The sequence below is a fragment of the Anser anser genome (assembly GCF_964211835.1).
Source record: "Anser anser genome assembly, chromosome: 22".
In the NCBI taxonomy this organism is placed as follows: Eukaryota; Metazoa; Chordata; class Aves; order Anseriformes; family Anatidae; genus Anser; species Anser anser.
Genome location: NC_139743.1, coordinates 5,128,697 through 5,156,052, shown reverse-complemented (window position 1 = coordinate 5,156,052; position 27,356 = coordinate 5,128,697). Strand labels below are relative to the sequence as shown.

At 48.7% G+C, this 27,356-nt stretch overlaps 2 protein-coding genes across 11 annotated transcripts in view; one reads left to right on the top strand and one right to left on the bottom strand.

Moving 5' to 3' along the window:
- Positions 1-27,356, bottom strand: part of OAF (out at first homolog) — a 201,449-nt gene that overhangs the window by 40,305 nt on the left and 133,788 nt on the right. The window lies entirely within an intron of this gene.
- TRIM29 (tripartite motif containing 29) lies at positions 120-25,765 on the top strand. 10 transcript variants are annotated; one of them, XM_083808186.1, is made up of 10 exons: positions 120-228; positions 306-1,332; positions 8,775-8,870; positions 10,139-10,372; positions 10,771-10,969; positions 14,591-14,674; positions 17,827-17,886; positions 19,101-19,202; positions 20,315-20,391; positions 23,400-25,765. In XM_083808186.1, exons 2-10 carry the CDS (start codon positions 475-477, stop codon positions 23,460-23,462), a joined length of 1,773 nt encoding a protein of 590 aa, XP_083664312.1. In that variant the 5' UTR covers positions 120-228; positions 306-474; the 3' UTR covers positions 23,463-25,765. The 10 variants fall into 10 exon arrangements, with proteins under 10 accessions (XP_083664312.1, XP_083664315.1, XP_083664319.1 ...); XM_083808187.1 differs by having other exon boundaries at positions 173-233; XM_083808189.1 differs by having other exon boundaries at positions 155-1,332; positions 25,646-25,765.

The window sequence follows — 27,356 nt, the reverse complement described above, 5'->3', positions numbered from 1 at the left end:
TCTCTGCAAGGAGGTAACCTCAGCTCCTGGCAACAACGAGCAAAATTATTTTTGAAACAAGCGGTAGAACTGGTTGCTACATCTTAATGAAAATGACTTTTTTTTTTTTTTTCCAAGCATTTCTATGTATATAAACAGCCCTTCCTCCCAAACCTGGTTAGACAAGAATGTACCTGGGTGTGGACCGCCTTGTATAATTAACTGCACAGCTGTAGCTTCTGATCCCTGGTAACGTCTGTTTCTTCCTTTCTTTCTCCCTGCCTCTACCTAGCATAATCCGGGCGTCCTTCTCCTCCTCCTTGCAGGAGCTCCAGGTGCGTCACTCGGGCAGAAACTTCCCTGCATTCCACCGTCATTCCTTGCTGAGACGACCGCGGGCAGGCACGCGGACGGAGCCGCTTCCTAAAGGGCTGGGAGACGGGAACTGGAGAAGGGGCCGAGCAGCAAAGCCAACCAATTCGCCCTGTTTAGACGATGGAAACGGGGAGCGCAGCAAGGACAAATGGTACCACCGGCAAGCCAGAGGATGTGAAGAGCCCGTCCGCCCCCAAAAAAGATGAAGAAGTGAAGAAGACCACGAACCCTGGCGGAGGGGAGAAGGAACCAATGAAGGGCACTGGCAGTACTTTGGAGACGGGGCAAATCAAGAGCTCCCTCTTCTCTGGGAGTGACTGGAAGAGGCCCATCATTCAGTTTGTGGAGTCGTCCGATGAGAAGAGATCGACCTACTTCAGCATGGACTCGGCAGACTCAAAGAAGATGCAGTACGGCAGCGGACAGATAGGAGACATGAGGAGACCCCCCCTCTCCTTTGCAGATAAAGGCGACCTCAGGAAGTCCCTCTTCACCTTGGATTCCAAAAAGAGCTTCCTGCCTAACGAAGGGGAAGGGAGGAAGCCGCTGTTCTCCGGCGGGCAGATGGGGGACATGAAGAAGTCCTCCCTGCCTCTGGTGGAGACCGGGGACCTGAGAAGATCCACCTTCAACAAGGTGCCCGACAGAGCAGCCGGGTCGCGGCCCAGGGTGAAGCTGGAGGATGTGCTGTGCGATTCCTGCATCGACAACAAGCAAAAGGCCGTGAAGTCCTGCTTGGTGTGCCAGGCTTCCTTCTGCGAGCTGCACCTCAAGCCCCACCTGGAGGGAGCAGCTTTCCGGGACCACCAGCTCCTGGACCCCATCAGGGACTTTGAAGCAAGAAAATGCCCTGTGCATGGGAAGACCATGGAGCTGTTCTGTCAGACAGACCAGATGTGCATCTGCTACCTCTGCATGTTCCAGGAGCACAAGAACCACAGCACGGTGACGGTGGAGATTGAGAAAGCGGGTAAAGAGGTAATGCTCTTTTTATTGCGTGTTCCCATCGGCCTTTCCAACGGGTCTCAGTGTTACACCACGGCTTTTGTTCTCGAGCCTACAGTCTCCCAAAATCATGGTTCAGTGTAATTCTGGGATGGAAGGGTGGTGGATGGGAAGAGTTTGGTGGAGAACTGATGTTGCATAGGTTCTGCTGCAATGGGACTGTCATTCCCCTAAGACTGGATCCAGCAGCATAGCCGTGGGGCTGTGCAGCAGGTCATTAGGTGGATTAGAGAACCTGGTTTCCACCCAGTTTCCAAAACTCTGCCTGAGGTTTTGACAGTGTTTGTGTAGCGTGGCCCCCAGCCAGCAAGGTGGGCATTGCTCAGGTTCAGGACCCCCAGAGCTCGGCGGTGTGATCAGTGGCAGCTCCGGTTTGCAGTTACTGCAGAAAATTGCAATCTCAGCTTCTTGGAGCGAGCTCCTGCTTTCTTGTTTGTCTTTTCTGTTATGGAGATAATGATGTTGAGCCCCACCTATGGGAAGAGCCTTTTGAAGCTTAGATGAAGAAAAAAACCTGGTGCAAACACAGAGCATTTTAATTTTCCCTGAAGTGTTACTACAATAGGTTCAGAAGATGGACATCTAAAGGGATGGGACTGGTATGGGAACCAGTGCTAGCTAATGAGAAGTCTCCCACCTTTGTTTGCCTAAAGTCCCATGCTGTTTGCTTTCTGGGTGGATGTAAGATTATTCCACTAGCTTCGGTAAAGATCAGGGTCTCACCACATTCGGTGCTGCACGCATCTGTAGTAAAAGCATGTCCTGGCCTGGAGACCTTCTGATCTCTCCAGACAGGACAGAAGAGATTACAGAAAGGAGCCCAATGAAACGGTAACATAAAACAATTTGCCTAGAGTCACACAGGCAGCCCATGACAGGAACTGGAAGGGCACTGAGACCTGCTAAATCCCAGTCTTAATCACAGCCCAGGCAAGAGCTCTGATGTGGTGAACAGGCACATACAAGTACCTGCTCTTGGAGATTCTGGAGCTACCCTGAACTCAGAGGAAAAATTTAACTCTACAGTGCTAGGAAGATTTAACTCATGAGGCTGGGCTGGAGGAGCACCTTTTTAAGAGCTCTTCTCTGTCTTCCTGCGCACAACTTTTGGTCTGTTCTTGCACTGCCATCTCCACCTTGTAGCCTTATTGAAACCACACAAGGCTTCTTCCATGTCTCAGACAGCCTCTCTTCAAGACATTCCTGCAGAGGTTGCTAGCCTGCTGTTTGTTTTGTGATTGCTTGTTCTTGTGTTTTGATGTCAGCTCTGAAATACTCCACAGTGTATGCCTTACTTTCATAAAGCTGTGCCTAGTGTCTGTAAGGTTGTCCAATTCCTCTTGGCCCTTTCCTTTGAGAAGAGGTTAACAGCTGCTCCCTTGAGGAACCAAAGCTGGCCAGAGCCTTCTCCCTGTGTTTGGGTGGACCTACAACACCTTGCTTGTGAACAGGGAAACAGACCTGGGCAGAGGAACCTTCACTGAGATTTAAATGGTGTTTGATTTCTCTCTCGGAGTATTTGTGCTACTCTCGCTAGGTCCACGCCTGTCCTGTGCTGATTCTGCTGCTGCTAAGCCTAGGGGATTTAGGGCTTTATCTATGAATCATAGACATGTGCAAGGAGTTGTGATCGTGTTGTAACCTGAGCGAGCATTCACTCAGACAAAAGCAATTCACAGGATAGCTGTTGCTTACAAATGTTTATTCCCAGACCTGATGTATTCACCCTTGGTGAAGAATACAGCTCAGCAAGAACCACAAAGAGGAATGGGCATTTCCAAGTCCCTTGTGTGCACCACCTATTCCTTTTCAAGTCTTGCAAATCAGCTGAGCCAGAACGCGACCACAAATTGGAAGAGTGGCAAAGCGTGCCTGGTGCTGCTGCCTTTGTGGAAAGAAAAAGCACAAACCCCACACCAGGTCAACCCCATCCCTGCTCCGTTTGCACAGCTTGGCACTCAAGCAGCTCTAGGGGAGCTTTGCTGTCTCTATACTTGCTAGATGTGCCACTCGATTGGTGGCCAGAATAGAGCTCTATCCTTCTTCTTCTCAGTGTTGGCTGTCAAGGAGCACCTGGTCTATCTGCAAGGATCTCCCAGTCCCTGGCCATACTGTGATGCCACACCAGGAGGGGATTCCTGCAGGACTGGGGGATTTCCATGCTGTGATGCTTTTAAACCTGACAGTTAGCCTGGGTGCTTGGCAATTTGGTTGCAGAAGTGTCATGTAATATGTTATATTGTGCTCCTATTCCTTCCATATTGCTGAATTAATGCATATTACAGTGTCTTTCATGAATTTATCCCTGCTACAAGCCTGTAGGAAAGACATATAAATACTACTGCATTGCACTGTTGGGTTTGCCCCACAATGCAGACAGACAGCACAGCTTAAGAGGAGAGGAATGCAAACAAGCCAGCATGCAGTCACCCACTGGTTAGGGCATTTAGGCAGGCAGTGCAAAGCCTCGGATCTCTGTCTGCAGAGGGGGAGCACAGCAGCACCCCCCACCAGAGGGTGAGAGCCTCTCCTGCCCTTCCTGGCGTCGTGCTGAGGGGATAAGAGAGAAAGGCACAAAGGGTCAGACAGAGACAACTGGGCACAGAGGATGGAGATGTATTTTCTGCTTTTCTATCCAGTGGTATTTGTTATTTTACCCAGAAAGACTTCAGTGCCTTCCCCAGATCCACTTTGCATTTATTTCCTGCTACAGATTTAAAGAGTAATGACCCCCAGAATCAGCACAAGAAACAACCACGAAAAAAAAAATAAAAATCCTTGAGGCTGGGTAATAACCACACTCTACTGAGAAGTGAGAATTGTCAACAGCAGCTTGTACACTCAGATAAACCCCTCTGGCCAGCTTGATTTACCAGCAGAACTGGAGCCCCCCCTCTCAGACAGCATCCTTCATTTTGGAAGGGGATCCTTCATTCAAAACCTGTTTTACAGGCCTGTTCTCAGAAGGAGACAACTCCACGTATGCCTGCCAGCCACAGGGCTGCAAATAACCTGGCGTTACTATCCATCGCCAGCCTCGCTACTCAGCGTGTCGGGTCAGATCTAGCGAAAAGCCCTTTGATTATTTTTTTTTTCCTTTAATTCTTTACCTTTAAAGAAAAGTTCACACTGCGCAGCAGGTTTGAAGAGGCAGCAGAGAACCGCTGGGCAGGAACGGGAGCTGGGTGTTCCTGGGTGCAACGGAGCCACTTGTAAAAGGGGAGCCAACTTGTTAAAGGGGAGCTTTCACCGGCTGAGGGAGGCTTTGAAGGCAACCATACACAGAGATGGTGCAGAGGGGTTTCCATCTGGGCCTTCTCAGCATTGTTCTGGCTGAATACAGAGCAAACAGGAGCGTGCTGATGTGTGGAAGGATTTTTGACCTTTCCCACCGATGGGAACGATTTCCCACTAGGGCATGGTGTGGCCACGAGACCTTATCTACACCAGCTGTGGCTGCTCTGCGGACACAGCTGAAAATAAATGCTCTTCCCACAGCAGTGCAGCTACCTGTGCACCGTTCTGCCTGGCCTGGGCGAGTAGACTTGCTGAAAAATGTGATTTACGGTAGCTTTGCCCAGTTGTCTGCATTCTGCATTAGTGCCTCTACAGTGAGGGCAGAACACAGGGAAAATCCACCAGCTTGTGGGTAAGGAATCCTCCACCTCCTTCGAACTGTGCCTTTTACAGTCTCAAATATGATGCTTACCAGTGGCATTTTTGTAGGGTGCTGCAGAGTCTGCAGAAGTCGTAGCCCACCGTCACCTGCCTCTGCTTAACCCAAGCTTAGACTGAGAAACCTATGGCAAAACCAGCAGAAATCACCTCAAACAAGCAATTTACTAAGTTCTCAGCCATGTCATTTCCAATATAAGCCCTGTACTGGGATAACTAGTTTAAACACTTCTTCCCTAGCTTCATTATTGCATTTGGCTGTTGCTGTCGGGTAATTACCATAGCTCTCCCAGGCTGGTGACACAGGGGTGTTTCCTGATTCAGGGACTGGGTTCCCAGAGCATTAAGACATGATGATGCTTGTAGTGCTGCCTTGCAAAAATGAGTTGCATCATGATGCAAGAGTCATAATCTCACATCTCCAGGTCCTTTAGCGCAAGGGCTGGGTTCAGCTGTGGATGTTTAGGTGTACATTCTGAACTTTCACTTAGGCCTCATGACTCTCCTAATTAATTTAGGCTGTAGCAGAGGATCCTCTCTTAGCTCAAAGTCTCTCAGTGCCAGCATTTCTCAGCTTGCTATAGTCAAAACTAATGGTCTTAACATGTATTTTCTAGATCTTTTTCTCTGCTATTTTTATTTCTGCACTGTAGTGACCCCTCCAAAGATGAGTGCAGCTCCTATATAATATTTCACTAGGAACTTCTAAACCTGAGTCTCACACAATGGATTTGGCGGTGGGGTGGAGAGGTGTAGGGGGGGATTGGGGACTATTGACCCTAGAAAATCTGAGAGATATGAAGGAAGCCAGAAGAGAAGTTTCTTTATGGGGGATGAAGCTGAGAAGACCCTACTGTAAATGTACCACAGGATACATGTGGATAGCTAAATCAATCTGTCATCCAGCCTTAGATCAAACAGGGCCTAAAATCATTATGAAATCAACATTGCTGAATGCCTTAGGTTGTCTCTCCTTACCAAATCTGCCTCCTTGTGCTCATGCCACCAGTTCCTGTACTAGTCCATAGTCTCCCTGGACCTCTTCTGTTTTTGTAATTTTGGTAAGAGTAGTTCTTGTGTTTCGACCATCATTCAATGGAGAGCCTCCCTTCATCTCCCCTGCCTTGCCTGGTATCTGTACTAGTATTTCCTTTTGCCCTCATTATGGGTGTTTTAACCCAAGCTGAACTTGGATGACTGTGAGATTTGCATTCTGGCTATTGGAACTATCTCTGTAATTTCCATTTGCAAATCATAATTCTTACTTTAAATTGTAGTGTGGGGCTGATCTTAAATAGTTGTTACATCCCATCCCAGAGGCACCCAAACTACCTTTCTGGGTGAAGGGATATTATAACTCCAACAAGCTGTTAAGAGTTAGCTACCACTTTTAAGCAAGTAATAGTTTGCAAAATTCCTTTGAGACCCGTCTTAATTAAAAAGTACCATAAAAGTATAATATTGCTATCACCACCTTACAGCCAGCATCTGGAAAATTTTCCAGTGACCTTTCCTTTCAAATTTGTTGTGATTAGGAATGTCGATGTGGCTGTGAAATGTCTGCCCTTCTCAAAAGAAAACTTCAGTCCCTCTCTATTTGATTTCACTCACATTTTTTGTTATGAGAACATCTTGAGAGTCAGGGATGAGGAGGGGAACAAATCCTCCCACTACTCAGGAGACTTCTTTTTACTTTGCAAACAATGAATGTAATCTGGATGTAGCTCTGTGGCTCAAGGGAAGAAGTCGCATTGTAAGATCTCAGATTGGTTACTGGAGTGGGATGGATATCTGGATCTGAAGTGCTTTTATCTCATTGCATTTCCCTGCCATGCAGAGATGCTTGCACATCTTTTTGTCTTGCTGCAGTGACATGAGAATGAACACAAGCTTGCATTCCTTCAAGTCACTGTCTTGAAAATGTGAAGAGTACAGGGTCAAGCTCATGCCATTACTTTCTTGATAAGTAGTAGAGCAAATTTTCTTATCTCGATACCCATATGGCTCTCTTATGAACCTGTACGATGAAACCCTTCCATGTCTGCCCCAAATCCCTGTAGAATATGAGCTCATGGCTGCATGCAGTTGGCTATTGTAGGCTGTCAAGTTGTGTGGTCTCCTAACTCTCCACAAAGAAGGACAACTACAATGACAGTGTAAGGATGCAGCTCTCCTGGCACTGAGATACCTTTGAGTACATTTACCCTTTTTGTTTGCCCTTTCTGCTCTTTTATAGGGCAATAAAACCACCATCAAATTGTTTTCCCTCTATAAATAGAGATTTTCTAAATTGGAACAGCTAGAGAGAATGGCTCTCAGCTGCAGCTGTGCTTGATTCAAGCTCAAGAGGATGTTCAGACACCGGGGTGATTGGCACCAAGACAAGAGCCTTGATGGGCTGATTTCCCTGGCCTGGGCTGGCTGACACTGCATTGCCTGTTCCTCGCGGCATGATGCTCCTTTCTACTCCTTGAATGAAGGACTGAAAACTTTTTAACTCCCACCCCTGAGGGCAAACATGATCAGGAGAGGAGACCTGGGTTTTCACGTCGTATTATGTTCCTGGATCGGTGGCAAAGCAGTGAGAACTACGCCTTGTGCTTTAACAGCAGAGAGACACCACCGTGTTAGCTGCTGGGTTTATCCACCCCTCATCTCCCCTGCCTTAACTTTTGGCCTAATATAAGTGCTTTTGGGTAACGCAGACGTTTACCGAAGGATCTCACAGGTACCGTGGGTTTTCAGAGACTTTCTGATACACCACAGCTCCGTTGTGGAACACACAGTTCCTCAAGAGCTCCGGGGATAAGCGCACCACAGGCAGATTGCCCGTAGTTACACTCGTGCTGCGACCAACCAACCACACATGAAACACAGAAAGATCTCGAGACGCGTAAACAAAGGCTCTGTCATGATCTGCCGGGCAGGGAGGTGGTGAAAAGCAGCGATGGAGGGAAGGGCTGTCGGAGGTAACGGCGTGAGGCTGAGCTCGGCAGCCGGGGGCTGATCCAGAGGTGCACGGCAGCATCCTGCACCAGGGCACGGCCGCCCTGGGCTCCAGCTCCACGAACCCTCTCCCATGTCTGGGCCGTGCTTCCCTGGGAAGGCAGTGCAAAACAAAATGCAAATGAACCCCAGTGAAGTTGCTGATCTAAGCCAAGCATGGTTGACTACGCCTCTTCCCCCCTTCCTTTTGTGTTTTTTTATATATATATATATATTTTTTTTTTTCCAAGCATTCCCCAGCTTCATCATAACATGAAAGCTCTCAATTCAGAGCAAATTAATCCACAATCCTGTCTAAACAGAATTCCTGCCGGAGGCATCGTCCTCTTGTTGCAACACTCGTCAAACGTCATTCCGTAATTACATGAAAACTGTTATTGCTGCAGAGGCACACCCTGGGATGGGCCCTTCGCTGCACACACAGCTGAATTTTGAAACAGGCCTCTTCCCCCTCCAGCTAATGACTCTAATGTGATTAAAAGCAGCACCATGACAGTAGCCGGGTTGGGGGGTGCTTCTGCTGCTGACTTTGCTGAGGGCACTGAATCTCTTGACCCAGGCAGAAGCTCTGGGATGGTGTCCACAGTCAGCTCCTCGTCTCCATTTCGAGCAGTGCCAGGAACCCACACCTCCCAGCTGCTGCTGCTCAGGGCCGGGTGCTCAGCGGAAGCACAGCACCCCTTAGAAGCAGGCCACCCTCTGCCCCCGCTCATGACACTCCCTTCTTCTCGCAGGCTGAGCTTTCACTGCAGAAAGAGCAACTGCAGCTGAAGATCATCGAGGTAGAAGATGAAATGGACAAGTGGCAGAAGGAGAGGGACCGCATCAAGGTGCGTATGGGATATTAGGTTCATGTCGCCATTTCTCCCATCTCTTTGCTTTCTTCTCCCCTCTCTCTGCTCTTCCTTTCCTCAATTTCTCTGACATACCCAGCTCTTACTCCTTTCCTCACCTAGTCCCTACCTCGTCACTCTCCCAAACTCACTCATGCCAAGTCTTGGAAACAACAGCTCCTGCTGAGCTCATCCTGCAACACACCCTGCAGGAGACCAAGAGGCGGCAGCACAGCCTCCTTACAAAGTGACCCGGGACACATCCCTGCTTGGGTTCCCACACCTCTCCCATCACCAGGAGCCAGGCTGATTCGGAAACAAAAGTGTGCTGCTTCTTTCCCGCTAGTTCACCTACAAAAATAAACTCCAGAAGGGCTCCAGGTTGCCCAGGCAGAGATAAGGCAACAAAAAATGATGCAGTTACACCAGCATTTGTCTTGTTTATAATGGAATAGCTCATTTCCGTACTGACGGAGGGCTTCTTTATAATCCTTTCAACCACACGAAGGGTTAGAATATAGTAATGGTGTTTTTCTTTTTCATTTACACCCTAACTGAATAGAGCAGTGAAAACACTATTTGGAGACACCCCAGAGAATTTGCATAATATTAATAGGCAAAGCCGTTCTTCTCCCTTTTATGTGGTGCACACACACTGGCTTGCCAGTTCTGCTTTTCGTCTGCTTTATTATTATTATTATTACTACTACTATTATTATTATGGGAAATATGACCTAGAAATTTTAGCTCTGAATATAGTTACATCCACAGTCACTCCGAGGAATGTTTCAGAGGGACGTAGAGATCAGGTTTGTATAAAGTGCTTTGGCGCTTTTCATCCATTGGAATGGAAGGAAATTTCATCCTTAAATCCTTGAGGAGCCAGAGCCATGATTTAGAAGGTTGAACAGTTGTTTTTTACATATAAACATACATATATACACATATTTTTTTACACCTAAGAGTGCAGTTCATGAATTGAAGAGATACACTCTTATAATGACGAGGACAGCATGCACTGCAGATTATATATATACACAATTATTGCAAGAATTAATATTGCTTATTTCAGCACTGCTTTCTGGCGTAAGTCTTGCATACCCAGAGTCTACATATTCACTGTCTCAGTGCTGAGAATGCCAGGACACATGCCCCTTTGCATCCCCCTGTTAGCAAGTGACTCCCTGGGAAGTTTCATGTCTCATTTCTCTTGCCCTCTCCCACGTCTCTTCTGCTGCCTCCTTCTCCGCCCCTTCCCCCTGCAGAACTACACCACCAACGAGAAAGCCACAGTAGACCAGCATTTCAAAGAGCTGATCCGTGACCTGGAGAGACAGAGGGATGAAGTGAAGGCTGCCCTGGACCAGAGGGAAAAGATTGCATCAGAGAACGTGAAGGAGATTGTGGATGAGCTGGAAGAGAGGGCGAAGCTGCTGCGGGAGGACAAGGAGAACAGGGAGCAGATCCACCAGATCAGTGACTCTGTGCTCTTCCTCCAGGTCAGAAAGATCTCATTTGCCTTTCCTTTTCCCATGAGGGCGGGATTTGTCCCAAAGACAAAGCCCCATTTGGTGTAAGAAGCATTAGTCTTCTCCAGTTCAGTGCCCACGGATGTCAGGAACTGGCCCTGACATTTCAAGCATGTCTGCTCTGGTAGGTGAGGAATGAACTTAGAGGCATGCCAACGCCTCATATTTCTTCTCATATTTCTTTGTCTTTTTCCTTTTATTTATTTATATTTTTTTGTGGCTAAAGCTGAGAGTCAAAGCATTTAACTGCTCCACCCCCAGTCTTCACTATTCTCCTTTGCACTTCATATTATTTGGAGCCAGTCCCAGGATCTAGCCTCTCCATACCTTGTATTCCTCAGTAACACCTCTTCCCTTATTTTTGGCAGGAGTTTGGGGCTTTGATGCGGAATTACGTCCCCCCTCCATCCCTCCCGACATACAGCGTGCTGCTTGAAGGGGAGAGCATGAGCCCATCGATGGGGCTGCTCAGAGATGACCTCCTCAACGTCTGCATGAGGCACGTGGAGAAGATCTGCAAGGCAGACCTGGGCCGCAACTTCATTGAGAGGAACCACATGGAGAACGGTAAAGTATCCAAAGTATCTGAGACTGCCCCATCCCTCCCCAGGCAGAGCCATAGGTAGAGATGGAGCCAGCTGTCCCGCCAGGGAGTTAAAGCGTCTCATGTGTAGGGGACCAAAGGATCCCAACCAATATCAAGACAATGCAGTAGCTCACTACATAAATACAGAAGGCAGGATTGATTTTATATATATATATATATAAAAAAATTAAAAAAAAACTAAGAAGAAGTGCTTTGAGTTTTGCTGGCAGAAATATGAATGTCTCCACCATGGCATGAATTTATCCAGCATGGCAATTCCAAAATCCTATAATTAAGGCTATTCATCTGCCTTGGTTAGCATGTTTGCTGTGCTGCTATCACATAGCATCTTACAACAGAAACTTTCAGCCTGAAACATGAAATGTCCCACAAGCACCTGTCACTGAAAGTCTCGTAACAGTTTTTCCAGGTAAAAAGGTCTCCAATTTGGTTAAGCCAGACGTTGAAGAGGCAGAGCTCTCTGATCACAGCTCTGCAGGTCCCACTGGGCAGAGCTTTGCTTCCTACAAACACAGGGTGCCCAACGGTTCCTGCATCTCATCAGTGTTTAGGGCTGAGTAATCTTTCTTATGTAAATAGAGAGGGCAGGGTCAATACCACAACACTGCAAGGAATTTTCTGAGTCTTTGAACCCACTTTCTTTCTGTCTCTTCCAGTTAGTTCTGCCTCTTCCAGTTAGCTCTGCAGAGAGGACTTGTGTGGCACAAAGCTCCCACATAGGATAGAAGGACAGAGCACCAGACCAGGACCCCACAACCACAGTTCACTTCCCAGCTGTCCCACAAATGGCCTTTGTAACCTTGGGCAAGTTACTTAACCCCATTAAATGACCTCTTGCACTAAGAATAATAGGGATGGAAATAAAGCCTTATCTCACCGGGCTGCTATGAGGATATAGTCTATTAATAATTGTGGAACCTCAGATAGCAGAGCAATAAAGGTCAAGAAGCTGGATAGGTAACCTGAGGGTAAATTGCACCCTGCTGTCCAGATGTGACTCAAAAAGATGCAAGAATAGCCTTCAAGTCCATTTTATACTGCACAAGCAGCCGAGGAACTCTGCTGCAAACCTGTGAGATCACTGTTATTTCATTCAGATTCACAGCACTCATTAAACATTCCTCTCCTATTAATACAGCAATTAATACAGCACATTTTTCCTGGGCAACGGTCATGCAAACCTCTCCAACTTCCAGAAAAGACAGATGCACATTACGAGATAGTACAATAAATGAGGAGGGGAAGAAATAACCGAGGAAAAGGAAAAGAAAAAAAAAAAGAAAAAAAAACACTGAAATAGATGCACACAGGTCAGAACAACATAGGACCCATTACTGGAGAACAAACAACATTTTTCAGAGGCTGAGTTCTGTGAACCAGCCTGTCTGACATTCACAATTTATAGCAGTAGGAATGAAGGTGACATGGCCCAGAGTACATGTGAAAGCGTAATGAAAATCACAGGTATTCATCAGGCAACAGCGTGCTGCCTTCCTATGGTACGGAGAGAAAGAGCGAGTCCCTGGCCCCAAGGAGCCTGCACTGCAAACAGCTCATTAACATTTATCTAACACCAACATTTTCCATTAGACATTAATTAGATTGACAAGATATTTTTGGTCCAGAGGACCAATGTTTGAGAAAAGTCAGGAATCCCATTCAAAGTGCTGAGGTTGCTTAGCTAGAGCCAGCTTTTTACAGGCCCATACCCTTAAGCAGGAGCAGAAACTGAACATCACTTCTCTTCCAACATTTACTACTGCAGCATGCGTGGTCAGATTCTTAACACTTTGTGTGCTAAGGTTTGCTGAGAAATTTGGCCTTAACTTAATACACATAGATGGAAGAAAATGATCCAAAAATCATTTTTGTACATTCTTCTTTCTTCTCCTTTGTTCACTGGGACTTTTGCAGAATTTCCAAACCCCCTAACTACACACAGCACTTCTGAAGTTTAGATGAGTGGGGCAACAGCACGTTGCAGTCAAAGACTTTTGCTAATCCTGAAGCAAATACACTTTACTTGGCCATTTGTACAACCCAAGAGCATGCATATGTTCAGTTCCAGCAGCTCTAGATAAAGGCTGGCTACCTCCTGATCAGTTGATCACTTTTAATTAGGTTCCCCTCCACGTTACTGATGCTGAAATCCTCAACGGCACTTGAAATCCGTGGGAATCAAGTGCCAAAGCACTTCTGAGCAGGGCAACACTTAACCACTGCCAGAAACCTGGGCGCTTTCAGAAACTTTATGGGGGATTTAATGGACACAGCTTGGAGTCTGCCTAATGAGAAGAACAGTGGCATCCACTCAGCTGGGAAATGTTATTTAAGGTGTAGCTCCAAAACTTTGCAGCTCTCCGTTTTTCAAACCACAGTTACACTTGAAAGAGGACAGCACTCTGCATCTAGTGACTGTAAGGAAATAACTCCACAATTACTTAATGGATTTAATTAACTCAGACTCCCCCTGAGTCACTGCAACAAATTCATTTGCAACCAGCTTGATCTTCTAGTGTAAAAAATTTCCCAGGAAGAAATATTATATTAATGGAATGAAACCTGCTTAATAGCAGACTCCAAAGGGAATCCACTTTCTTTTAGTTGTCATAACAGGTACCTACTTAGTAGTGTGGCAAGGAGGCAAATAATCAGAGAGCATCCAGGGAGTTTAAATAACACAGAAATAAATTGCAGAAATAACATAAAAGTTTGTGCAGTGACTTAAGATTCAAACAATGGAACTATCTAAATGTGGGAACCAAATTTACAGAGAACTTCCAGAGAACAATAGGTTTATAGAAGACTTAAGGTTTTAATATATATATGTGTGTGTATATATATATATATTTATTTATTTTTTCTGAGCAAGTGAACTGATAGAGCATCATTTCTTGTGGATCATTCTCAGAAAACCAAAACCAGGCTGTGTAAATGCAAAAGGCAAAAGGGTAGGATTCGTTCACTTTGAATGAAGCTCGAACCAAACATCCTTGTCCAAAAGCCCAGGAAGCTGGAGCTGGTTGCAGCCCAGGTTTAGCATCTTTAAAAATCGGACAACCCAACCCACTGAGCCCTCCCAGCACTCCGATTTTCTCGAGCCTTGCACTACTTGCAGTTCCAGACGGGCTGGTTGAGAGCCAGCTCCGTGCACAGGCTGAGCACACGAAAGCAGCCAAACCCAAACCAGCGCCTTTGAAGTGGGATCCAATTTTAGCCACGGAGCAGTCCTTTGGTCGGAAAACGCCTCAACCCTGGAGTGTCCCTGTGGATGCTCAGCAGATAGCGTATCTCTGCGGAAGGGCTGTTCCTCAGCTCCTCACGCTTCAGCTGTGCTAAACGTCTTTCATCCCAGAATTTTGGGCTCATTTTATCCCAGCTCATTCTGGGGCCACTCGACCTTGCAGCCAGAAAGTCCTAGGGCAGAGTTACAAGGATAGAATTACAAGGGTAGAGCAATTGGTTTTCAAAGGGCACCACCACCTCTCCCTCCGCGCCCAAGGAGGCAGTTCCAGCCTGTTGTCCCCTTCCCCTCCTCCTGTCCCTCACAAGGCCACTCAGCTCCTGCTCTGCTCCCGCAGGCGACCACCGGTTCATGATGAACAACTACGAGTGGAACCAGCCCGACAACTTGAAGAGATTTTCCATGTTCCTGTCTCCCAAAGGTAAGGCAGCCCAATGGTGACCGGCTTTCTTCCATGCTCAGCATAGGAAAGGAATTTCATTAGTGATTTTTCCCCAAATTTACTTTCCTTCACTTATTTCAATGCAGTCCCTCCGGACTGGACTGAGATTGGTCCCCCTGCGTTTGTTTATGCCAGGTCTTCCCTCCAGCTTACAAAGCTTTGAGCAGTTTTTGCCTTTCCATCTCAAACAAGGCAGCAAAGGCTCTTAGCTCCATGGAGGAGAGCTGGAGCAACTGAACTCCTTCAAGAGGGAAGGTTGTGAAGATAGGGGAGTTTTAACACGCGTTATCAGGACGAAGTAAGCGTTAACCTCCACCAGAAGCTTACCCCTGTGTGCTATTAAATGGGAAAGCTACACCAGGCTTGATCTGAGTTCGGGTTTTACTTTCACCAGAAAACGTTTTTATTTTTTTTTCCTGGCAGGGGAAGGATGCAAGAAGTGAGTAATGTGCCTTAAAAAAGCAGCAGGTTGGGGTTCTTTTCTGAGTTCTTACACTGACAACAAGAGCCCTTGAGATTTGCTTATGGCCCCACTGTTGTTTGAATGCTCCTGGATGAGCAAATGCCTGTTTTCAACACATTCAGTTGTGAAATGGCAGCTGTCTACTTCCAAATTAGCATCAGGACCTCCAGAGTGAGAAGCACAGAGTGATACAGCCCTAGGCAAAGCAGCGCCTGTATTAACAGAATCACAGAATTGAAGGGGTTGGAAGGGACCTCGAAAGATCATCGGGTCCAACCCCCCTGCCAAAGCAGGTTCCTTAGAGCAGGCTGCCCAGGTAAGAGCAGGCTGCCCAGGTTAACAACAGAGCAGAAAGCACAGCACGAAATCAGCGACCAAATTTCCCCTCGTTCCTGGCGAGCGAGGCCCTACCTGGGTTTGCCAGGTGTCTGCGGCTGCTGCTCTGAACAACCAGATCGTGGCAGGGCGAACCGAAATGCCTGCAGTTAGTGGTGGCACCCCCCTGAAAGCACACGTGGCACATGATATAGCCTGTGGCAGCCACAGGGTTTCGTGGGGACAGCCCCGATCCCAACACTGAGCCCTTTGTCTGCATTTTCCCTCTGCCCTTCTCCTCCGTTAGCAGCCCACGGCTGGCAGCTTGCGGGCAGCCCTGCCTGGCGCCATGGGGACAGGGAGCAGATCCCAGTTCAGTTAGCAAGGACTGCACCCTGCTGGCCCACAGCGTCTTCCTCAGAGGCTGCCAAGGCCATTTTGCATGTGGAGGGTTTGGTTAAGAGGGAACCCATCTCCAGACTCTGCCTGGATGGTTACAGCTGCTGCCTGCCCCAGCTTCTGCTGAGCAGAGCTGCCGATGCTGGGGGAGACCAGTCCGAGCCCCGCATCCTACAGCATCTTCAGCCTTAAGGGATGATCAAATCAACAAGGACTGCTGGATATGGGGTTTATTATTTTGTGTTGTTACCAGAGCCAGTGAAGCCACTTGCTGGATGCAGTCAGCTGCAGAGGTGCGCAAGCGCTGCACACTGGCTAGGAGCTCCATGACCCATCGCTTCCTGCAATGGGCTTTTGAATATACAAATGCTGGGGGAGCACTTGTTCCACCCACACACCTACATCGTCCTGAGAGCAGACACGTTTTGCTTCCCAGAGCTGCTTGTTCTCTATTTGTTACCGACCAAGTTACTTCACCCAAAAAACGAAGCATGTGATTGCACACAAAGTCCCTCCCTGCTGAAATGGGGACTGAGCAGGGCTGGGTTCTCCACCAGGGAGAGGGTGCAAAAATGATCCCTTATGGGAAAACTGTGATAGAAAGGAACCAGCTGCTGCAACCACACTGATGGGGACTTTGGCAACAGAATGAGTCAGTAGGCAAAACAGGAGACATGACCCACTTAAGCTTGTATGCTGGCTAGCAAAGGATTATCTGATGAATAATGCACTACAGCCATAATCATTTAACCCTCTAGGGCTTTCTGTCCTCCAGCAGTGTGTCGTGTGGAAGTCCAGAAATGCTTTTGATTGCATCTTTTCTAAGGAATTCCATAAAATTGAAAGGAAGAAAAAAAAAAAGAGGGCCCCCTCCACCCTTTGTATTGCATAATGTGCACAGAATCCTTGAATATCTCGTGATGATTTTCTAACACACCCTTTTGCTTGCTGGGTTGGATCAGTACAAGTCCTGCCGTAGGCCACAGCAGCACGCCTGCTTGCTGCACTGAGGAATGCTACCCAAGCAGAGCTCGGTGCTAATTGCAGCGGCCCACACTAAGAAACTGCTTGGACTTGAGCTGACCCTGTAGGTCTTTACACCCTGCTTAAATTTAAGGAGCCTTCCGCTGCTCTTGTCGTTAAAGACGGTATCACAGAGCACCCATCTGCAGGGGTGACACAATGAGGCAGAGGGGAGACATAAAGGGCTTCAAATACTGCCTACAATTTGGGGAACAAACTGCTCGACACTCCTTTCTGTCCTCTTCTGGTGAGCTTTCTTCTCCTGACATTGCAAACATTTTGGCCAAAGCCAGAGGAAGGTTGGAAAGATCATCTCGTGCCTTTGCAGGTCTTTGAATAGGCAGAAGGGACTCGGTGCACAGAAAGGGAGAGGTAACTGCTTAAACAGAAACACTGCTGAACTAGAAACGCAGACCACAGGATGGCAGCAAAACAGCTCACAGCATTCATCACGTTTTTTGCTCCTCTGGGAGTCTGATGTCTCACAAGAGGGGTACGGCAGCACTAGGCTGCATCACGGCGCGCAGCCCTCGTGAACCCCTGCAGCGCATGCCTGTCTCGCTGCCCGAGACGCCGTGCACGTGAGCAAGAAACGTTCCTCTGCTGGTGCCTCTCGTGCTCTAAATCCAAGCCTCTGCCTGCAGGTCTCTTTGCGAAATAGTCACGTCGAGTAGGCAAACCGAAGTTGGCAATTTAATGTGGCTAAAGACAGCTCTGCAGCACTGAGAATTTCGTTCTGTGAGTGGTGCAAAGTCTGTTCAGCAGCGCTAGAACGCAGAGAAAAGCTCAGGCTTTCCTCCCTGAACCCGGGCTTCTGCTTTGGGGCTGCTTCCAAAATGGTGGGGACTGTTTCATAGAGCAACGCCAGGCACGGGCCTTGGAGCCAGCTCATCAGGAGCCAACTGCTGAACTGGATGCTCTTGTTTTACAGCCAGTTTCAACCCACGATCATGGGAATTTTCCTCCTTCCAAGCGACTGAGGAAACACTTGGTACGGGTAATTCCGCCTTCAGTTTGAAAGGATCTAACCCCCCGTGCCACAGCTTTCCAGCTGTCTAACCGACCTCTGCTTCCCCTCTCAGCTGTCCTGTCACTGTCCCACAAAGCCATCTGGGGTCAGCAGCGCTGCCTGCGCACACCCAACGCCCAGGTCCCGCTGCCCTAGGCACTGCCCCGTGTAGGAGGGGCGGGTAGCTCTGGTCCTCATTGTTTGAGCAGTGGAAAGAAGACGGAAAACAGTTTGTAAAGACCCTGAGATACCTAACCAGCTGCGACAGGAATGCCGACACCAACTTGTCTGAGACAAGCTGCGGAGCTGGGGGCAGGAGCAGGAGCTGACTGCGGTTCCCCCCAGGCAGTTTAAGAAGCACAAGGCTGCTCTTCTCCCTCTCACATACACCTTTCACGTAGCTCATAAGCTCTCAGAGATGTGGCCTGCCCCCTGTTCACAGCCTGCACAGCATCAGCACGATGGGGAGGGGATGTTCAGTGGTAGCGTGGTGCGGACCAGCAGCAGCGAGTCGTGCCTTCTCTGCCCAGCTCCCCACCTTCCTTTTTCTCTCCTGTCTTTTCTTACTCTGCTCATTCACGCTCAGGGTCCTGCCTGCCTTCATTCGCTGGCAGCCCACGAGCATCCGTGGCCACTCGGCCCGAGCCGGGGCAGCTCTCGTGACTCACGGCCACAACTGAGCCCTCCCTGCTCTCCGCGCCACAGGCAGGGCTCTCTCCCTCTCATCGCCTCTGCTCTCAGATTCATTTTGGCAGCCAGGGCCTGACCCCAAGTTGGCCAGGAGAGGAAGCCTTGCTTTAATTTCACTGGGCTTTGAATAAGGCTCAAGTGCTCGGAGGCAAGGGAGCTTTGGCAGCCGTGTAGTTTGGCCTCGCTATCCCAGTTTCTGGAGATGCAATTTCCCTGCAAGGAAGCTCTTCGGTCACACCTGCACTCTGGGTCTCACGAGAGAAAGGCCTTTCCCTCCCTGCCCAGAGCACTGGGACCTCTTCACACACACACACACACCATGTACACCGGGACCCCACCACTCTCATCTGCTTTTTCTTAAGGAAAAGAACAGGGACAAAGCTACCGGTTCCCATTTCCCCCCAGGCTGGCTGGAGGTAGTTTTACAGGGTGTGTTTTGAAGTGCTTAGGCTTCCCCAGTGCAGCACGCAGCGCCGTGGAATAACGCAACCTCTTCTATCTTCCAGTAGGCAATGGCACTAAGCTGCCTTTTCAGTTCTCCTCGGTGGGACAGAATCCGCCCGGTGACTTCAGCAAACAGTCTGATGGGAGCCTCTTCACTAAGACCGGTACTAGGCATTTGGTTTTTCCCCTCCTTCCTCCTGCTCCTTGTTTAGGTGATAAGGCATTTCACCCTGTCCTTGCTCCCGCGAGGGGGCCTGGAGCAGTCCTGCAGCTGGCTCACCTCTCCTGCCCGGGCTGTCAGTCTCAGATACGTGCCCATGTTCAGATGAGCACCTCACAGCCCTGAACCGGGGCAAAAGGACTTTACTAAAGTGTGGTTATATCTAGGGAATAGTTGGAGGGGTTTTTAATTTTGTTTGTAAGGCATAGAGATGAGAATTTAGATGATTTTAGACTCACGGAAACCAGGGAGAGAGGGATACTAGGAGATGAGATTAATTTCCTTTACCCCCTAGCTTCATCAGTGTTAGAAAACAGCTATTATCCTAAAATAATAACAGCCATGGAGCACGACCTTTAAAAAAACTATGTGCTTGCTGCCAATTCCCCTTCATCTGAACCAGAGGCCCCCATCCACTGCCTCCTAATCCTCTTTTCACACTGCCAACTAGTTCAAGGGCAACAAAGGTTGAGCCCAAGAGCATCAGCACCTGCCAAGCAGAGTCAGGCCCGATTAATTTGTGGCTGGGAGGTGGTGGGGAAAGCCCAAAGCCCATCGCCCGGCAGTGCTGCAGCGGGTTGTGATGCAGCAGGGCTGCTATTAGTCCTGAATCAGAGCTGAGCTGGTGCAGGAGGAGGGGGTTAGGGCTTATCACACTGCCAGAGGTACTGTCATTAATTTCTGACATGAAACCCAGGCCGCGGCTCTTTGCACTAATTAAATAGCCCATAGTGTTCTTCGCAGCAGTCAGAATGCTTAGTTCAGGACTTGGCCTAAATTTAATTGGACTGATTGCATTCCACCTCCCTGCATTCCTCAGACATTTTAATTAGACAGACCTTCTTCACTCCCTTCTCCCAACTGGCTGGGCGGTGGAACAGGCACCTGTCCGATGGCTGTTGTGTCCTACCCCAGAAACGGCTGCATTTCCATGTTAAGCAGTGCAATACTAATTACGTGGCACGTCCAGTCCTGCTGCTTGCCTTGATGCTTGCGAGGGGAGACGGGGATGGTGTCAGGGACTGACCTGTAACAGGCTCTTTTCTGTTGTCACAGCTTATCCCTCAATAGTGAGACATCAGTCTGCAAAGGTGACGCCACAGACGTGGAAATCCTCCAAGCAGTCTGTATTGGTAAGAAACATACACTTGGTGTGAAAGCATGTGCACAGCTTCAGCAAGAGAAATATCTGTCCTCAGGATACCTGAGGCTCCAGGGACCAGGGCTGGGGTCCTTTGGAAATGGGAAAGTAGAAGCTTCAGGTCAGCAGCTTCTGCTATTTTTCCTGTGGTTAACTGCATCCAGAGAGGGATACAGATTAATCCCCTTGCCACCACAGCTCTGGGTTGTAGGAATAATCAATACCTCAAAATGACATTTTGAAAGGATTTTGCCCTGGTCTAGAATTTGATCCCGGCTTCCAAAAGCTCTACAAATATTACAGCAGGCATGTTGGGATCTGTAGAACTTCTCCTCCCTGCGTGGATGTTGTGTACTCTTAGTGGTCTGTGACATCTCGAAAACACAAATTGTGTAACGCCGCAGATAACCATATAAAAGGATCATACTAATTACATCCCACAGCGAGCTGACAATATCAAAGATGAGAGGTCAGACAGTGATGATAAATCGCCAGAACATTTATAAATCACTCATTTTCCACTGCTACCACAAAACAGGTAACAGTACACTACTAGGGCCAGAAGACGGTAGTATTTTAGGTCCTACATTCTTACATGTACACAGTTAACAAATAATCAATGCACAACCACATAAGTTCATCCACTTGTTCGTAACATCCCTTTGCACCGTGATGCATTAAGATCTTGCATGATCTGAATTAAGATGATCAAGATTTTGCTCCCATCTCCACAGCTGAGATCTATTTTTTGAATTCTCGTTATACATTTGTGAAAGATTATTTACTGCTCCCTGGAAGTAGGACCCGTAAGAAGGAGAGGGTCAAGAATCGATGGCATTCTCACGCTGAAGGAAGAAAACAGAGGAAATACACAGCAGTTAGCAAGTGGCTGCTCAAGGACTGCAGCTATATGTCTGCTAAATTTAAAAGGCCCCTCCAGCAGATGAATGCCAGCGACAGGGATGTTCCTGGGCAGACTGGAGCATGTTCAGAAAATCCAGCCTTGAGTCTTTGAGTGTGTGACAGCAAAGCATGTCTCCTAGGAACAGCAGTTTGTTGCAGCATCTTCTCCGTCTTGTGTTTGCTCGCCACCTTTGTAAATGATCCACTGCTTCGTGATGTGTGTGCCCAGATGGAGACCCCACCCTGTGATTTTAGACATAAGCCTGTCCTCCCTAAGGGAAATCTGGTCAGGAAAGACAAGTTTCTATTACCATTGGGCTCTGGTGGCTGTGAGTATGGTCTCCCTAGCAAAAATCTCCACGCTGCCTGGCAGTGAGCGTGCTGTGCTCTGTGAACACGACCCAAACTTGCCTTAACGCCCCCAGAGAAAGCCTGGCTAACTTCTCCACAACATCACCGGCCTTTTTGTCTCTCTCATGCATACACTTGTAGTGGCTATTTTATTTTTATAGCCTCTATTCACCAGATATCCCTGAACCTAACAACTGAGTTGATAAATACAAGCATTAAAAAGTCCCAAAATAGAAATATACACTCCGGGCTGCAGGAGCTCTGCAGGAGCTTTTATGGTCTATTGGGCCAATAATCTAGCTTTAAAAATAGTCTTAAACATGTATTTAAGTAATACACACTCTAAAAGGTCTGTAAATATGATTTTTTACAAAGGACTGCGCTGTATAAGGAGGAATGTCTTTTTAGCCCACAGGGAGTTCTTTAAAATGAAGCCCCCACCCTCCCTTCCATCTCTTAATTAGACTGGAAATTGAAGCCATAAAATGAAAAGAATTTCACCAAAGTGGAGCGTTGAGCAGGAGGTATGGGGAGTGAGCACTGAGCTGCAGGGTGGGTTGGAGTTGCTCTGCCCGTGCCTCCAAGCTCCTGCCGTGCCCGACATTAACTGGTGCGCTGCACCCAGACATAGACACCTTCTGCACGTGAGATCCAGGGAGGAGATCAAACCTAAGACAGATCAGATGCTGCAAAACCGAGGTGCTTCCTGACTGCCTTGTCTACCCCTGGTGGAAGCATATCCTCATTTTCACGGATGCTTCAGGACATTTTGGGGCTCCTCAAGGGCAGTGTCCAAGGCAGCACATTTCTGAGTTGCTTCCAGGAGGAGCAACAAGGGTTAATCCTCGAGTTTAAAGCACTGCAATGCAGGGGACAACAAAGACGACAGGAGGAATCGGTTGATTGCCCCAGTATTGGTGGATCCAGGCTAGAGATTTCACCTTGAACAGTGCAAACAACAAGCACTGTTAGCCAGTAAATGTTTTTTTTTGTGCTCTGCAATCATCCCCAGCCAACACTAGGCTGTACAACACACCTCTGCCACGTGTTGCTTATTTGTAATGGTGCAGATAAGCATGAAATTCCTGGGGTAGGTCCTGATGAGAAGAGAGACAACTAGGGACTGTGGTAAATAGAGCTGGAGAGACAGGAAAATGGCAATTCCTCTAGGCTCTGCCCTTTGCCTCCTCCGCTTATGCTTCTGTTTACACAAACATTTATACAGGGCCCTGCAACACGTGGAGGTGCAAATAAACAATACACCATTGTGTGAGAATTTCCATGCACAAGAATTCTGGCTCTCCAACCAGGGAGCACAAACAAACACCGTGCAAGCCGGTCCATCCCTCACATAACTGTGCACGGCGTTAAGTGTGAAAACTCCCCTGAGCTCTCAGGTTAGCGAGCAATTAAAAGACACTGTCAGAAGCATAAAATTAGAGGTGACATTCCTCTTCTCCCAGAAACCTCTCATCAAACCGTGAGTCACAGTCTGAGATTTTATATCATGCACAGACTCATTTGGCTTAGGAATGAAGTCTATGCAAAGCATATGTGCAAATCAAAAAGCAACACCATTTGCATTTGATCGCTCCAGCAGCGAGGTGAGGTGGTGCTCTCTGCAAGACGGAAGGCTGAAGGTGTTAAGATAGGAGTGTGTTAAGATGCATACGGTCGGGTGAAGTGTAGGCGGTCAGAAAAAAAGAAGGTAGGTCAAACTCACATGCCCCAAATTCTCCATTGCAGTCACATTACCGCCCCTTTTACGTCAACAAAGGCAATGGAGCCACCTCCAACGAGGCACCTTGATTCCTGAAGATTTAGGGAAGAGCTGGCAGCACTTGGAGTGAAGACTCAGCTGCGGATTTTCATGGATGTACCTGCTACTATATTAACCTTGCTGCTCTAATCTCTGCCAGGGAGAGGGAAGGTGCAGAAGGGAATAGCCTTTTACTAGAGGAAACACGGACTTTTTTTTCCAAATCACCTAATCGCCTTGAAAGCTCTGCAGGCCTTAACAACGTAACCCCATCCTCCGCTGCCACCTCCTCGTTCCCTCTCTGCCACCACCCTTCCCTTTGCCTCTGCAGAGCTGGCTGCTCTGCTTCTCCTGGGAAGCATGCATGCTTGGGTAGCACCCACCCCTTCCCCTCGCTCTGTTTTACCAGCTGCCCCGCTCTCCCCAGTGCTTGTACAGCTCTTAAGTCCTGGTGGAAGGTCCCAAGCTGGGGGTCTCAGGGGTCTTCTTGGAACGGAGAGCCCCCAGCCACCAGGAGCGGTGACAAGCTAAGCTCTTCCCCAGCCTCTCTGCCCCATCTTCAGCCCTGCCTCGGGTGGGATGCACAGCTCTCACTCGGAGCAGCGCCAGTGCCACCACCTGCCCGAGACCCCCTCAGACCCCCCAGTTCCCTTGTGGTGGCACTTTACCCCCCCCAGGCCCTTTATCAGCTCAGCCCTGCTCCGGCTGGTTAGCAAAATCCAGCAACAGGACCTATTTCGAGCTGCTGTAGCCCTGGGCCAGCTACAGGTGGAGGGGCAGAGAGGCTTTCTATTCCATTAAAGTACCCCTCCAGCCACCTTTCAAATTAAAAAATAAAAAGAAAACCCATCCTACTAATAGAAGATTGATTAGGTGCCACAGGTGTTGGGCGGTTCTGTTTGTTTGTTTGTTTTAAATTCCCCTAAAACGAAATCGGTGGTTTAGGTGCTTTTTTTTTTTTTTTCAGCAATGGGAATTAGTTTGCTGAGGACAGTCCTTTTTATTTGTCCCCCGGATAGATGAATCACGTCAGCACCCGGGCTGCAGAACAGCCAGAGCTGGTTAACCTTGCCGTGATCTCACTGAGATTATTTTCCTTGCCCTTGGACAAAGTCGAGAGGTTAGGTGCTGCGCAGCCCGCCGAGGGGAGCAGATGGCCCCTTGCAGGACCAGAGCCCTCCAGCGGTGCCACGCAGCTGCAGAGCAGAGAAACGAGACCTGACAGCTCCTTTGCATGGTTTGCTCTGTTCAAGTGGTTTTTGGAACGGCTTCTCCCCGCCTTTCCTACCCCAAATGCTTGCAACGCCTGGCTGAGAAAGGTCACACCCATTGCTCCCTGAAAATTACTTTCCTGCTAATCCCTGTGCAATGATGCTCACTGCTTTTTAATCCTTACACCTCAGACAAAACTTCTGAGGCTGGAAGCTGGTTGCTCCAGAATACTTGAAATGGCATTTATTTTATATTCTGGTTTTTTTTCTTTGTTTTGTTTTGTTTTGTTTTAAATGACCAGAGGGTAAGTGGGTAGCGTGGTGAGGAAGGACAGGAAGGAGAAACTGGGACAGGATAGGAGTTAGAGGAGAGGAAAGGAAAGGATAGAAGAGTTGCTAGGAAATGCACTGTGGGGCTTGAGTGAGTGTGAGAGAAAGGACAGAAGAAGCCCCCAACACACACCCCGAAATCTCACTGACTTTATTCTTTTTTTTTTTTTTATTTCCCCCCTGAGCAGGCATCTTGCATTCACTTGGGTCACTTCCATTCCAGTGAAAGCTTCCACCTCCTTTCTCTTTCCCAAAATGCGGGCACGATCCCTCCTCCTCCCGAACCTGGATATTAACATACCCACCCTTCTTGCCTGCCCTAAACAAACTCTGCTGCAGCACCAGCTCACATCCGAGGTGCCCGGGGGTCCCTGAGACCACGACAGGGTGGAGGAACCGAGGGTCCCTTCCTCCCGCTGCCCCCTCCCCAGCCCCGATTCCTTCACCCTGTTCTCTCCCCTTCTCCTCCTCACTTCGAGGGCCTCGTTCAGATCTCGCACACGTGGTAAAACCCGACACGAGCGGAGCTACTCCCCGTTCCCTCCCGGCTGGGTGTCCCCATCCTTCTCCCCACAGCCCTGCTGGTGTCCCCCCCAGGGGTGCTGGGGAGGGGGCACAGCTCCTGCCCCTGCTGTCCCTCGCTTCGAGGTGTGTTCTGCATGAACTCTTTTTATCGTGTTTGTCTCGATCAGCAAAGCAAGAGGAATTCCATCTCCTCAGACAGGACACGACTGCGCTGATGTAAACCAGGCCCTTCACGTGTGCAACACATACTGCAGAAATAAAGGAGAAAGCTCCATGTCTGACAAAAACCCCTGGGGACAACGTCTCTCTCTGTCTTTGGTGTTGGCATGCTTGTAACAGCCTCAATGAGTTTAAGTCGCTTCCAAATATTCTTTATAGGAGCAAGGGGGTTGAAAAAAAAAAAAGAAAGAAAGAAAACAAACATTCTCCCAGTTTCCAGAGGCTTGGTTTTCACTGCTTTCTGGGTGTTTTGAGTCAGGGCCACATCAGTGAAAATGCCCAAATCCTTGAGGTCCGAACCAGGCTGGTGGACACGCTGCTAGTGCACCGCCCCGAGAGCAGCCTGCAGGTGCCCAGCTAGATCAGCTCCCACACACTGCTCCCACGTGAGTCCTTCCCTGCAGCGGGCATCTCTACGAGCCCTCAGCCTGTGGCTGCTCAGGGTTTTGGTGCCTCTCCCCCCCCAGCCTTGCCTGTTCCCACCAGAGGAAGGTGCTGGCTCACTTGTGCAGCCTGGTCTCTGCAAGGAGAGCTGCCGACCTCTGCCATTTCTGGTCCATGTGATGGCTTCTCTTGTCTATGAGCGAGAGGATAAATCCCCCGTGTGCTGCTAGATGCAGACTGTGTGCGTGAGTGTCTGTGGGGATGAGAAGAGCCAGGCAAGGTTTGCTCATTTACCTGAGACACTGAGGCAGACAGCTTCCAGAGGATGTCTGCAATATTCCTTCTCCCAGGCGCTGGGTACCAGCTGAATATTGCTGCCAGCCATTCCTGGACAGCGGGGGTACTGCAGATTCACTCGAGAAGCCAGTAAATCCTCCTTGTTTACCCCACATGGGAGTTAGCAGAGAACCGAGCTCAGCTCCTTCCCATCAATTCCATTCACTGCCTCCATTACTGTTATTACTGTGATTAAAAAGCAATCAAAGAGAAATCTTCTTCCTGTCCTAAAATTGCCGCGAACGTCTCGGTTCCACCACTTAAGCATGAGAAGAGCGAGTTTCGAGCACGCTCTGCACTCCCGGACTCCGTGATGCTGAGGAACGTACCGGAGGCAGCCCGCAGGACTGGCAGCGGGGCTGCAGCAATAAATCTCGCGGCAATGAACCCTAAGCAGGGGGAGGACGGGCAGGGAAGCCCTGGAGGCATCAGGAAGAGTTTCACAGCCTGGAAGCACGGGCTGAGCTCAGGGCTCCCTCTGCTCAGACCATCCTCAGCTTGGACCAAGGGCCAGCCATCAGCTCGCCATCCCTAGGAGATCCCCAGATCAGCCAGCATGCGATAAATCGAGGTCTTCTCCCTCTTTCATCCCCAGCAATTTTGTGGTTTCCTGAAAACTCAGGCTTCTGGGTCCAGTTCCTTGGCTTTTTCTCCCCACAGGCTCTATTTGCAAATCCCCTTACCTGCCAGATCTGCCCCCACACCCAGAGGAGATGTTGGAGGCTCTAAAATCCAAAAAAACTTGCTCCCCCGTTCACTGCCCCTTTTGAAATGCTGCCCCCTTGTTCCAAGCCCACGTAGGCTGCTTGGGGTCCATGTGCTCGGGAAAGGATGATTTCAAGGCAGCCAGCACCCTTCGGAATAGCATCTATAGCCTTGCTTCCATCGTGACCCACAGCGCACAGCCTGCAAACGAGGCTTGATGGCCGTCTGGAGAAC

Excerpts from the sequence above, each read along its gene's own strand:
- TRIM29 (XM_083808186.1), top strand. The coding sequence starts at position 475 with ATGGAAACGGGGAGCGCAGCAAGGACAAATGGTACCACCGGCAAGCCA. Across the intron at positions 8,871-10,138 it reads AGGAGAGGGACCGCATCAAG|AACTACACCACCAACGAGAA; the intron begins GTGCGTATGGGA and ends TTCCCCCTGCAG. Across the intron at positions 19,203-20,314 it reads GAGCCTCTTCACTAAGACCG|CTTATCCCTCAATAGTGAGA; the intron begins GTACTAGGCATT and ends CTGTTGTCACAG.